Source organism: Brachionichthys hirsutus, chromosome 8 (genome assembly GCF_040956055.1).
Source record: "Brachionichthys hirsutus isolate HB-005 chromosome 8, CSIRO-AGI_Bhir_v1, whole genome shotgun sequence".
Lineage (NCBI taxonomy): Eukaryota > Metazoa > Chordata > Actinopteri > Lophiiformes > Brachionichthyidae > Brachionichthys > Brachionichthys hirsutus.
Window position 1 is genome coordinate 3,371,520 of NC_090904.1, and position 11,671 is coordinate 3,383,190.

Here is an 11,671-nt window from a genome sequence, read left to right on the forward strand (position 1 = left end):
CACACACACACACACACACACACAGTCTGCTTGTCATCATCAGCAGTGACAGGAAGCGTCTGTCTCTGTTTGCTGGATGGTTTATTTGAGCAGCTGTCTCTTATAAGCGCGTCTCAGGAAACAACTAGAACACAGTGGTTTTTTTTAAGTAGCTGTCTCGAACGCACCATTTTATTTGGTTCGTGAATTTTAAAACCTTTACTCAAACCTGTAAACACAGTAAATATTCAGAGCTGGAAATGACTTCTGGAGATGTGGGGCTCACCGAGGGCCTGTGTCAGGACTCGAGTCAGGAGGAGCTGGACTTCTCCGACCTGCTACTGTATCATTCACCGGCAGGAGGCTTCCATGATGAAGGTGTGTAACCCTATTCTATTTTACAGAAGACGACTGTAACATATGCACAGACGCTGCTTTGCTTTTTTGTTTATTTGCATGTTATGAGCGTAGAAAAATGGAGGCTTTGCGTTGGGTTTGCAGCAGGCTTTAGGATAACCAGCAGCAAGCACTCAGCTGTCAGGTACTGATGTTGAAATCCCCTCATTGAGTAAGAGGGGAAACTCAACACACTCTTCTTTTCTTTTCTTGGGCATAAGATTCAATATTCCCTCCACTAAAAAAAATGTGTTTCACTTTGGCTTGTTGGAGTATAACAATATGAGAAAAGAGAAGAAAAACCAAGTAACACAACAGTCAATAAGAATACAAAAGAATACTGTATTTCAAATATTGCCTGAGAAGTTGAACAGCTTTTAAGAATGTAATCACATTTTTAAAAGTAACTAAATGTTATGCCAATGTCCAAATTAAGGAACATTAAGAATAGAGAATAGAATAAAAAGCCTTTATTGCCATTGCATAGTGGATATACAACGAGATTAGGAGTAAAGTGGACAAAGGCAATCCCCCAATGACATGGAGCGTCAGACATCCTTGGAGTCTGGCCGACTGGGTGGAGGTCTGGCTGAAGGAACTGTGACAGGGGGATTTATTCTACCAGCCTCGTGCAGGAGGAGAGCGTTTGGATATGCATCAATGGTTTGGACCCAATAATTGGTCCTGAATTGACACAGATGCGATGTGGAGAGTTGAAGACTCCCGTGCTCTCACATTCAGCACATTATCTTTTAAATGAATAGCATTAGCATCGTTGTGTAGTCCGGATTTATAAAAGAAGACAAAAGCATCGAGGTCATGTCCCGAGTTTTAAAAGATGTACTTTGGTTCAGTCCATTCAGGTTAACTTGACCTTTGGTTCTTGACAGGTGATGCAAGTGCTCTCAGTCACAGTGACGGCCGTCCTCCTCTGCCGGTGGTTGAGCATCCTGCAGCATGGACCTCCAGCTCCAGCCAGCCAGCCTCTGCCCAGGATCTGTCCTACCACAGACCCACCTCAGGGTACCTGCCAGGTCCGGATTCTGAGCCATCATCGAGACCTGGCATCATTCCTGCTCCTAGCCCCAGAATTGAGATCACTCCGTGGGACGGCTCTTTCAGCCCTCAGACCCTGGAGCTGAATCTCGCCACCAATTCCCAGGGACCGTGGAGAGAATGTGCGAGCCCAGCCAGCAGTAACTCCTCCACAGGCTGGCCTGCTGAGGCGTGCTCTCCTGCCGTGTCGCCGTGTATCTCCCCGTCCATTGAAGGCTGCGGTGTGGTGTTGTCTGGCTTGGACCTCTGTCCAGGCCTTCAGGGCGCCTACACCTCATCTCCAGGAGCGTCGCCTCGTAACAGCGTGACAGACGAAACCTTTCTTGTGCCCCAGCATCAACACACCACCTCGTCAATTCCCCACCAGCGTTCCCGCTCCGCCTCACCCCACGGAAAGCGCTCCTACGAGCAGACCCACTCCTGCCAAGGGGGCACTCCTATAAAGCAGCGCTCCCGGAGCACTAGCCCCATCCCTGCTCCCCATGAGCAGCAGGGCTCCTACTACCTGCACCAATATCAGGATCCGACTGAGATCCAGCACCGAGCCCAGGCTCCCTCCCCGAGCATGGAGCAGGTGTTGAGCACTCTCAGCTCCAGTCTGCCCAAAGTGTTGCCTTCTGCCCTGATGCATAATGCACGTGGGTGTACCAAAAGTAAGGCATGTGTGTATGGGGAGGAGTACAACTGGCCAGTTGAGCAGGAGAGAATGGACAGAGCAGGGGCTGAGGTTAAGCCTGAAACCTTCTATATGCTCCAGACTGTGTTGCCCCCTCCTCATTCAGTCAGCCAAGGAGCATTCTGGTTTGTTAGTTTTCTTTTTCTCCTTTGTTTCTTTGCCCTTTCTTATTACTTGCAAAGCATTTATGTATTTCACATGGGTTCAAATAACTGTTTGGTGAACTATTGAACTGAGAAAACCTTCCCTGCCATCCAGCGCTTTGCCTGTGGCTCCGCTTCCGCCCTTGGAGTGGCAGTTGCCCCGCCAGTCCGGTCGGTACGAGCTCATCATCAAGGAACAGCCCCGACCTCATCACAGAGCTCACTATGAGACCGAGGGCAGCCGAGGAGCTGTGAAGACATCCAAGGGAGGGCACCCGGAAGTGCAGGTGCTTAATTGCGTGGGTGTCAGCCCCCCCCACACACACACACACAGGGAAAAGGGGGGTTAACTGTGCAGTGTTGCGTTTGGTTTCATTCACTGTGAAGCATCTGTTTAATCACCTTTCTTCCCCTGGCAAGCTCCGCGGGTACCAAGGCGTGGCTCCACTCGGTTTGCAGGTATTCATAGGAACAGCTGACGAGAGGCTCCTCAAACCCCACGCCTTCTACCAAGTCCACCGGATCACCGGGAAGACCGTTGCCACGGCCAGCATGGAGAGGATGATGCATGGGACCAAAGTGCTGGAGATCCCTCTGGAGCCAAAGAACCTCATGAGAGTGGTGTGAGTAGCTCAGAGAGGTTTGGTACAAGTTCATGTCAATGAAATGAGTCGATTATTATCATAATATGTGGCGGCCGCAAGTTAGGTCTCTTGTCTAGAACTGGAAGAACTGATGCAGATGGGGACTTGCTGCATTTCAAAATAAAAGAAAGCCACCAAAAGCAAATAAAATCCTTCGTGACATCTTGTACAGCACAATCCAAGTTTTCAGAAGCCCCGAGATCTCAAACTGATTATTTACACCTTTTCTTTGTTTGTTTGTTTCTATAGGGAACATTTACATTTTTGACTTACCACTTTTTCTTCTCTGATTATCATGCTAGCCACAAGTTTGTTTGTTTGTTTTTACGCTCACCAAAAAAATACCACTTCCTGTGTTGCGTGAGTCGTCAGACACTGTTTGCTGCAGCGTTAATAAAGTTGTCGTTTCACTGCAGAGCAAGACGTTTTTCTTCTGGTCTTAAATTCCACAGGATTGACTGTGTAGGAATCCTGAAGTTGAGAAATGCTGACATTGAAATGAGGAACGGTGAGACGGACATTGGGAGAAAAAACACACGTGTCCGTTTGGTGTTTCGTGTCCATGTCCCTCATCCTGGAGGCCAGCTCGTGTCCCTTCAGGTCGCCTCTGATCCCATTGAATGCTGTAAGATGTATTGATTTTGCTACATCAAATTTTGATTTATTTAACTGAGTTATTTAGTATTACAGATTTAAAAACTTTAGTCACACGTATGCTTATATAGCCACGTACCCTTTAAACTTGAGTCTTTTTCAAAGTCCTATCTTAAAGTGATTGAATAGATCACGTTTAGACACTTTTGCTGTGTCCCTCATAAGTTCATTGAATTTATCTCACATCTTTTTTTCTTGTTTGTTATTCACCATGATCATAACTTGTAGTTAAAAGATTGACTGACTGGTGTTTGCCGGGTTATAGTAGTCAATATCGTATTTCTAGCTTTTAATTATCACAAATTGATTGACTGCTCTTGTAGTTTTAACACTTTGTCTCTTCTGTCTCCCGTTTCCGCAGCGCAGCGCTCAGCTCAGGAGCTCCCGGCCGTCGAGACCCAGAGCCTCGACCGATGCGCAGTTCTTGGAGGTCAGCAATTGGTCATTACCGGACAGCACTTCACATCTGACTCCAAAGTCATATTCTCAGAGAAGACGCAAGGTGAGGAGCAGACGTGCCGTCATGTCATTTGAACCGTTTGCAGCTTTCCGCTAATTAGATTTGAAAGATGAAGCCCGAGTAACGAATGGGCATCATAGTTGAAAATATACCTTTGTTTCTCTCATACGATAACTGTGCAGGTTCAATAAGCAGTCACTTAGCTTAGCCTAGCACATAGACTAGAAACAGGGTATAACTGTGACTCTTCCCAGCAGCACCTCTAATGCTCAACAGTGCATCAGGTAGCTGCAGAAATTCAGTAATAATCCTCAGGAAAAATAGAGAAAAATTTAATTCCCAACTCTTGAACTATTCTTTTAATAGCCTTTATTATAAGTATATATTGTGAAAACTCTCAATGTGGGTTGAGTTAACCTGCGACCTTTTGAATAGGCTCATGTGCACTGCAAGTATCCCTCCATGGCCTGCCATCATCTTGCTCGGCTGTGTCCACCCACTCGTATAGTTTTTGTATTTTCAGATTATTTGCATATTGCCTGCACAATGCATGTCTTTCTTCAACCCCCACTTTCAGCTGCAACAAAATAAGCTTTTTGTTTCATCATTTACTGTCATTCTTCAGACCTGTTGGGTTACATGTGGATGGGTACGGTCGACAGCATTCAAAGCCTCCCTGTTAGTATGGGCGTTTTATGCGACAGGATGTGGTTAGACACACTGTTAATGATTCATATCCAGAGCAGAGGCTTTGGGTTTTTTTGTTTTTGTTTCGGGGTTGAAGAAGCAGCATCTAACAAGAGATAAAAAAAAAAAAAAAAAGGGCATTAAAGAAATGCTTGCATTTCTCTGTGTAAAAATGTGCTCACATTTTTCAAACTTAATCTGATTTCTTGCATATTCAAATGTTTCGTAGCATCCAAGCCCAGGAATATCTCATTTGTGCATAGTTCCCAGTAAAAACACAGCCTAAGGTTTGATACTTTTCTTTTTTCTTTTTTTGACTGACCTCGGTAGCTGTTTCTTTTAGTCCCATTTCCCAATTAGTTATGTTAAACTAGGCTAATTTACCGCCATCTCTGGCTTCTTCTTAGAGTGGCATCAATCTTCACCTCAAACTTTTAAGAAACCAAAATTCCCCAAGATATGAAACTGTGTTAAAACATCTTTGTGTTGCTTCTTCCCTACATTTCCTCTGATTTTATAGATGGACAGCAGATCTGGGAGGTAGAAGCGACTTTGGACAAAGACAAAACACAAGCAGTGAGTAAACTTCCACTTATCTGTACTAAAGCACACACACACATAAGTAAAGGCGCACATTGTCTGGCACTGTTACAAATCAACACACACATGAAACAGAGATAAAAACACACAACCTCAACATGCTGCTACGGACGGAAACAAAATGCACCGCCTTCCCCTTTTTCTGAACTACCATGATAATTATCTCAATATTCCACGAAAGGTTTTCATGGAAAAAAACGAATTCTTCTCCTCTGAATTAATCAGATAGAAATCAGGTGAATGATTTAGACTTCTGCAGCTACATATTTCATCTTATAATGTAATTGTTTTTTGATGCCGATTTGCATCTGAAACACACGTGAGATAGCTGATGTGCCGTCTCTGTTCAGATATGACAAATATGATAATGTTTGATGCGTGACTTTTTTTTCTGTTGTGTCGCAACCCCTTTCAAGAGCATGCTGTGTGTTGAGGTCCCTCCCTATCGAGATTGGAACATTTGCCACCCAGCCAAAGTCAACTTCTATGTCGTCAATGGGAAGAAGAAACGCAGCCAGCCTCAGCACTTCACCTACACTCCTCCAACAGGTATGTATTTATTAGCATCTCTACTTTGCATTTACATGAGGGGGAGGTGCACCACGAAAGTTTGAGTAGCCTGAAGACGAGTTAAAGATCATCTGTACTCACGTAGAACTTGGACTCTTTATGGTGAAATAATTCATACGACGCTGTTAATGTCTATGGACCTTTGATTTTACACGGATGTCAGTTGAAGACAAACAAAAACCCTCATTAAATCACTTGACTTGGCTTGATGTGATGACATAACGATGATTCTTTCAGACCAATCAGTAGCAGTGGTATTTGAGAAATTATCTCATCATTCCCCCCCCCCCCCCCCCCCCCCGACTCTAGCTATTAAAGCAGAGCCTCTTGACGACTGCCAGTTGACTTCACCTGGCTACTCTGAAAGTCAGTCTTTGACTGACCTCCCAAAGATGTCTCTCAATCATCACCTGGAGCTGGACGGCAACTGTCAAGCCTTGAACATTTCTCCAACGCTGTACCATCTAAACACTGTTGACCCAAGAGCTTGCTTGGTAACCCCAGATCCACTGAACGACCACCCAGTTTGTTACCGGTCCACAACGGGCACTCTGACCAACAGCTCAATGTTTTGCTACAGTGGCAACCAGCATTATAGCAACCGTGGTGCCACTCTCTTCTGTAGCTCTCCAATGGCCACCCACCTTGTCTCCACTCCCAGCCAGTGTGACAGTGCCCGGGCCCCTGTGGCCAAACTGGTTGAAGGTCCTGATGTAGGGGGTTCATTTGAGGACTGTATGATGTCAAAACTTCAAAGTCTTGAGCAGAAAGCGTTACTTCTGCGAAAGTCCCCACCTATAAGATCCATCCCTGGCCAAGCTCAGGGGAAGGCTGGGATCCAAGTGGAACAAGCCAGCCAATGTCCGTCTCAGATAGAAGCCAGTAGCAGAAACCATGACGGAGCTCCAGCCAAGGTCACAGTCAAAGAAGAGAGCCTCCACTATTCGTACCTGGAGGATGGTGAGTACTACTGCTCTATACTGATTTGTGACAGAGCCACTATATAGTACTCCTTTTCTTCAGTCCTTCTTCACACTAGTGCAACTTAACAACAATCAAGTTGATGCATTGACTTCTATTATGACAATGATCTTGTCCCTCTCCTGCACAATTCTTTCACGAAGGTAACTGGCACCACATTTTCGTTGTTTTTCCTTGCTCTGTCTTCCTCAAAGACTGAGCATTTTCTCTTATTTTGGATCTGTTTGTCTACCGGCTGTGTGTTCGCAGAAAGTCCTTGGAAAACCAATAATTCCTTCTTTAGGAAATGTTGTTAATGTGCCACTAATTTGCAACAACAAATATGTTTGTATGGAAACTAAACTCGACCAAAAACACAAGGAAATGTTAACTAAATTAGCAAGTATTTTTTTCAAAAAAAACATATTTACTGTTGCACTTGAGTTGTGCAGTATATGAATTCAATTTGTTTGAGACACGGTGAACAGATCAGTGAAAAAAAAAAGTTTCATTATGCTTGTGTGGCGTTGGGGATATGGGGCCAAACGATCCGACCTTTGCCGACAACGCCACTTCAGGACTTTCAACCTAAAGAGCTATTTTTTCATTCCTTTGGTTCCCAGCTCATTTTAGCGGGTTTCCCCACCCACAGGTCCGCTCACAGTGACGACCAGCACGGCATTAGGAATTCAGAATATTTATTTAACACTCTAAGAACTTCCTTAAAAACACTCTACAAACAAAACTAACAAAAGAAAAGGAGAGACAAGGCAGTGACAGTCTACGGCCGACCTGCCTTCGAGACGGGGAAAACACAAATGAGGACCCTGGAACGAGGGAGGGGAAGCCCTATATACGCCCCCCCCCCCCCAATCAGTGGTAAATGGGCCACGGGTGCTCCCTCCCACACCTGCCTGCCTAATTAAATCCCATCCGGTTACACTTGAGTAAACAATCCTATTTTAGAGTACCAATAATACAAACTTTATCTTTGACTTATTCAAGGTTGGGCGGATGGGTATTTTTGCACCACATTGCACCTGCACACACAGCCATGTGGTTTTCTTTCCCCTTTTATGTCTCGCTCGGTATCTCATCCACACACACATTATTAAACTCTCTTTTTAAATAATCTTTTGCAGTTTACTTAAGGTCCCCGATGTTCTCTTTGTGGGTGACGTTTCGGTTCACACCTACATAATGAAAGAAAGGAAAAGGAAGTTTGCTGTATTGGTAAAAATATGCAGATGCCCCAGTGGGCGAAAAAATCAGCAGTCCTTTGTTCTGATTTTGGATTCAGGTAATACTGTTAGTAACTATAAGAATGAAAGCATTAGAAGCAAATTCATCAATATACATTCATTTCTCAAAAGGTTCATGAATGTTGATAAGTCCAGGGAGAATGGATCTGTGAAAATCTGTGTGAAACTGAGATACCTAAATCAAGTCCTTAAAGGTTTTTGTAGTTTTAGGGACATTTTTACATTCCCTGTTACAGCTGACATCAAAATCAAAACGTTAAAAAAAATCTGACTTTGCATGTAGTACTAGTGGCATGAAAAGGAAGTGGAAACAGCACAATCCACTGATCCACTGATCCTCCAAAATATTAAACAGGATACCTGAGGATGAATGAGACGAAAGCAACAGCAGCTTTGACTCTCATTGTCTCTTCATTTTCACAAGCACAAATGTGTGCTGCCAAACTTCAAGGTGTAAAATTCATTACATAAAAGAGTAATAATGAAAACGGTGCTGCTATCATATCCTAAGGCTGAGACCTGAATCTCTCACATTAAGACACAACCTGCCCCCACCCACCACAATTTCCTGTCCCTGGATTGTTTTATTACAGGACAGTTGTGCACATTAATTTGGCTTTTCCTTTTTTTATTCTCTCTTTCAGTGAATGACATCATAAGAAGAGACCTGAGAGGCCAGAATGCAGAGTGATGCTCGAGGCCCGCAGCAGCACAGAGATCCGTCAGATTTAAAGTTTTAGCAGGAAACACAATATGTGGACTTCAGGGAGTATAACTATGAAATCAGAGTCAGAATCAATTTATTTCCATTGTCAATGAGGGTTCACAGACTAGGATTTTTTTTATCTGAGAAGTCGTGCAACATGTAACAGTAATGACAGTAATAATAAATACTAGCTACAGCGCTATGCTGTAGCATACGCCCTAAAATAGACTAAGTTACAAAGAGCATATGTGTACAGAACACATCACAAAAACAGAAGCATCAGGAGTGGATCCATAGATGTGAATTAGCAGCAGTAAAACTAGTATAATCACGCAGTGCAAACAGAACAGTTACCGGTTGTTACCGTTGGAGACGGGATTATTGATTGTTCATGAGTTTTACAGCCAAATGCTTGATGATGAAAGCAGATTAATGGAATACATAAACTGGTTCACTACCTTTTGTTGCCTACATTTCAGGATCACATGTTGCTTGAAGGAAGGTGGTTGTCTCAGCAAAGTCATTTCCACTTTTAGAACTTTAATATTTCCATACATTTTAGCAAAGCTATTTTTCATGCTTTTACTATGTATCTAATGAGCCCTTATTTATGTATAAAATATATTAAACAAATTCCTTCCTCCATTTAATTGTGTGTCTCGCTTTGTGTAGCAATAAAATGAGGAATTAATCTTATTTTTTGTAATTGAAAGATTTTTCAGTCATCAAATAATTGTGCCCCAGCCTTAAAATTAAAAATGTTAAATGCAACTTAATGAGATCATGATGTCCACTACATGTATGAAATTAATTTCAAAAACTTCATGACTTGACTTATTAATTTCAAATAAAGTAAATGTATTATCCAACAGGAAATAAAGTGCAGTATTCACCAGCCGATACAAATAAGTGTAGTTGGACCGAAAGGCATGCACCTTGGACTTATATCAGGTGAAGCTGCAATGCTTTAAAATTATGGGGATTTTTTAAAGCATAATTACATTGCATGTACAATTTATTCAAATTAATTCCTTGAAAATTATAAATGATTGTAAAAACAGGAATGGGGAACACCGAATCATAACTTGTGCATGCACGTGCACTATTAAAACGTCCCTAGTCCTTGATGACAATATTGTTTCTTGTCTGCGAAAAAGGCCTGTGGTCTCTGTTTTTGTTAGTTTTTTTCAACGGAGAGACCTAACATAGTTTGCTATTTTTTTTAAACCTCGGACATAACAGTCAACAAAGTTTCGCAATTGGTGGTATTGGATTTATAATGTGTAGATATAAAGGTTAACGCTAGGAGGCGACATTTTAAAACATATTTCACGGAGAGGAGGAAACAGAGGACACATTTATGGCGTCACTTCCGTTCAGTAGATCGGTCTTTTTTATCAACTCCATGTCTGAGCTAATTTAGCTCTTTTTTTTCTTCTTGATGGTCTCTGTAGCTTCACCGTTTATTTTGTCCTGACCTGTTTATATTCCCGGTATTCCTGCCACCTCTGTGAGTTCTTCATGCACATCATTAATTCAAATCCACGTAGATGTCAATGGAGCTGCACTAGCTTGCTACGTTGTATTGTTGTGATTGTATTTGGCTAAACCTGTCTGTTTATTGTGTTAGTACGGCGAAAGTTACACTGCTAAGTACATGTTTTCTGCAAAACAAACCTACAAGGTCTTAGACCTTGTTAAAGGTCCTTATCGGTTCCATGTACGCCACTTTCTAGTTCACTAGCACTAACTAGCTGCTGATGCTCTGCTAAACGCGATCCGATTTGCACAGATTGAAGAGGAGTAGGTAACAGAACAGTCACCAGCATCATGTCCGAAGCTCTGGACCTGTCCCCCCCGGAGGTCCCTGAACCCACCTTTCTAGAGAGCGTTCTGCGTTACGGGCTGTTTCTGGGGGCCATCTTCCAGCTCGTCTGCATCCTTGCGATCATCTTCCCCACATCCAAAGGGCACGAACATGTATGTAGACAAGACGAGAGCGAGGAACTAGTTTTGCATCGATCTATTCCTTGCTCACAATGTTTGATTTCACGCCGTGTATTTGCAGTTCATTCTGCTTATATGTGCGGGTTAAATGGAGCCCGCACTTTAATGGGATCAAAAGCGTAGCACCTGTTTAACCTCGCTGAGTCATAACATTTGATTCCATGTTTAAGGACTCGATGGACTTCTTTTGATGCTACCGGCTATTGAATACTTCCTGTGTTGTCTCAGCAGGAGGAAACTGTGTCCACGAACGGTAAAGCTGCCGAACAGATGAAGAAACCGAAAGGAGCTGCCCCTCAGATGCGACAGAAGCCAAAGAAGGAGAGCAAAAAGAAGCGATAGTGTTCACTCTGACTGAATATGTGTGTGTGTGCGTATGTGTGCGTGCGTGTGCGTGTGTGTGTACGTGCGTGTGCGCACAGTTCCCATTCAGATGTATAAAACACAAGTAACATGTCACAGCAATAAAACAAAATGTCCAGTGGATTTGAGACGCTTCAGAGCTTCGTCCTGTTTGTCCGTCCCGGTCGAGCACGCTGCCGTGCCATCGCCATCGGGCGTCGATCCCAGTGTGGATATTGTTTATAAATGTCTTAATTTGCATATCATTAATTGATTTGTAACAATGAATAAATAAATTGTGTGCCCATTTATCAGATCTGTGTCAAACAGCTAAACTCCACGTTCATGTCGAGCGTGGATTTACGCTCTGTTTTGCCGTCTGTGACGCACTACCTCCCCCCCCCCTCTCTCTCTCTCTCTCTCTCTCTCTCTCTCGCTCTCTCTCTCTCTCTCTCTCTCTCTCTCTCTTTCTCTCTCTCTCTCTCTCTCTCCCCCCCCCCCTCTTTGAGGCGTGTAGTCTCCCCACCGC

The 11,671-nt window shown here is 43.4% G+C and overlaps 2 protein-coding genes across 3 annotated transcripts; both read left to right on the forward strand.

The window, feature by feature from the left end:
* The first annotated feature begins 239 nt into the window (after nucleotides 1-239).
* Nucleotides 240-9,342, forward strand: LOC137898779 (nuclear factor of activated T-cells, cytoplasmic 2-like). Its single transcript, XM_068742826.1, has 10 exons — nucleotides 240-357; nucleotides 1,266-2,232; nucleotides 2,366-2,537; nucleotides 2,671-2,873; nucleotides 3,347-3,519; nucleotides 3,910-4,050; nucleotides 5,216-5,271; nucleotides 5,712-5,844; nucleotides 6,175-6,825; nucleotides 8,732-9,342. The coding sequence occupies exons 1-10, from the start codon at nucleotides 240-242 to the stop codon at nucleotides 8,776-8,778; spliced, it is 2,661 nt and encodes an 886-aa protein (XP_068598927.1). The 3' UTR covers nucleotides 8,779-9,342.
* A 796-nt stretch (nucleotides 9,343-10,138) lies between these two features.
* On the forward strand, nucleotides 10,139-11,444 carry manbal (mannosidase beta like). 2 transcript variants are annotated; one of them, XM_068742792.1, is made up of 3 exons: nucleotides 10,139-10,303; nucleotides 10,586-10,773; nucleotides 11,029-11,444. In XM_068742792.1, exons 2-3 carry the CDS (start codon nucleotides 10,624-10,626, stop codon nucleotides 11,140-11,142), a joined length of 264 nt encoding a protein of 87 aa, XP_068598893.1. In that variant the 5' UTR covers nucleotides 10,139-10,303; nucleotides 10,586-10,623; the 3' UTR covers nucleotides 11,143-11,444. The 2 variants fall into 2 exon arrangements, with proteins under 2 accessions (XP_068598893.1, XP_068598894.1); XM_068742793.1 differs by having other exon boundaries at nucleotides 11,032-11,444.
* Nucleotides 11,445-11,671: the final 227 nt, after the last annotated feature.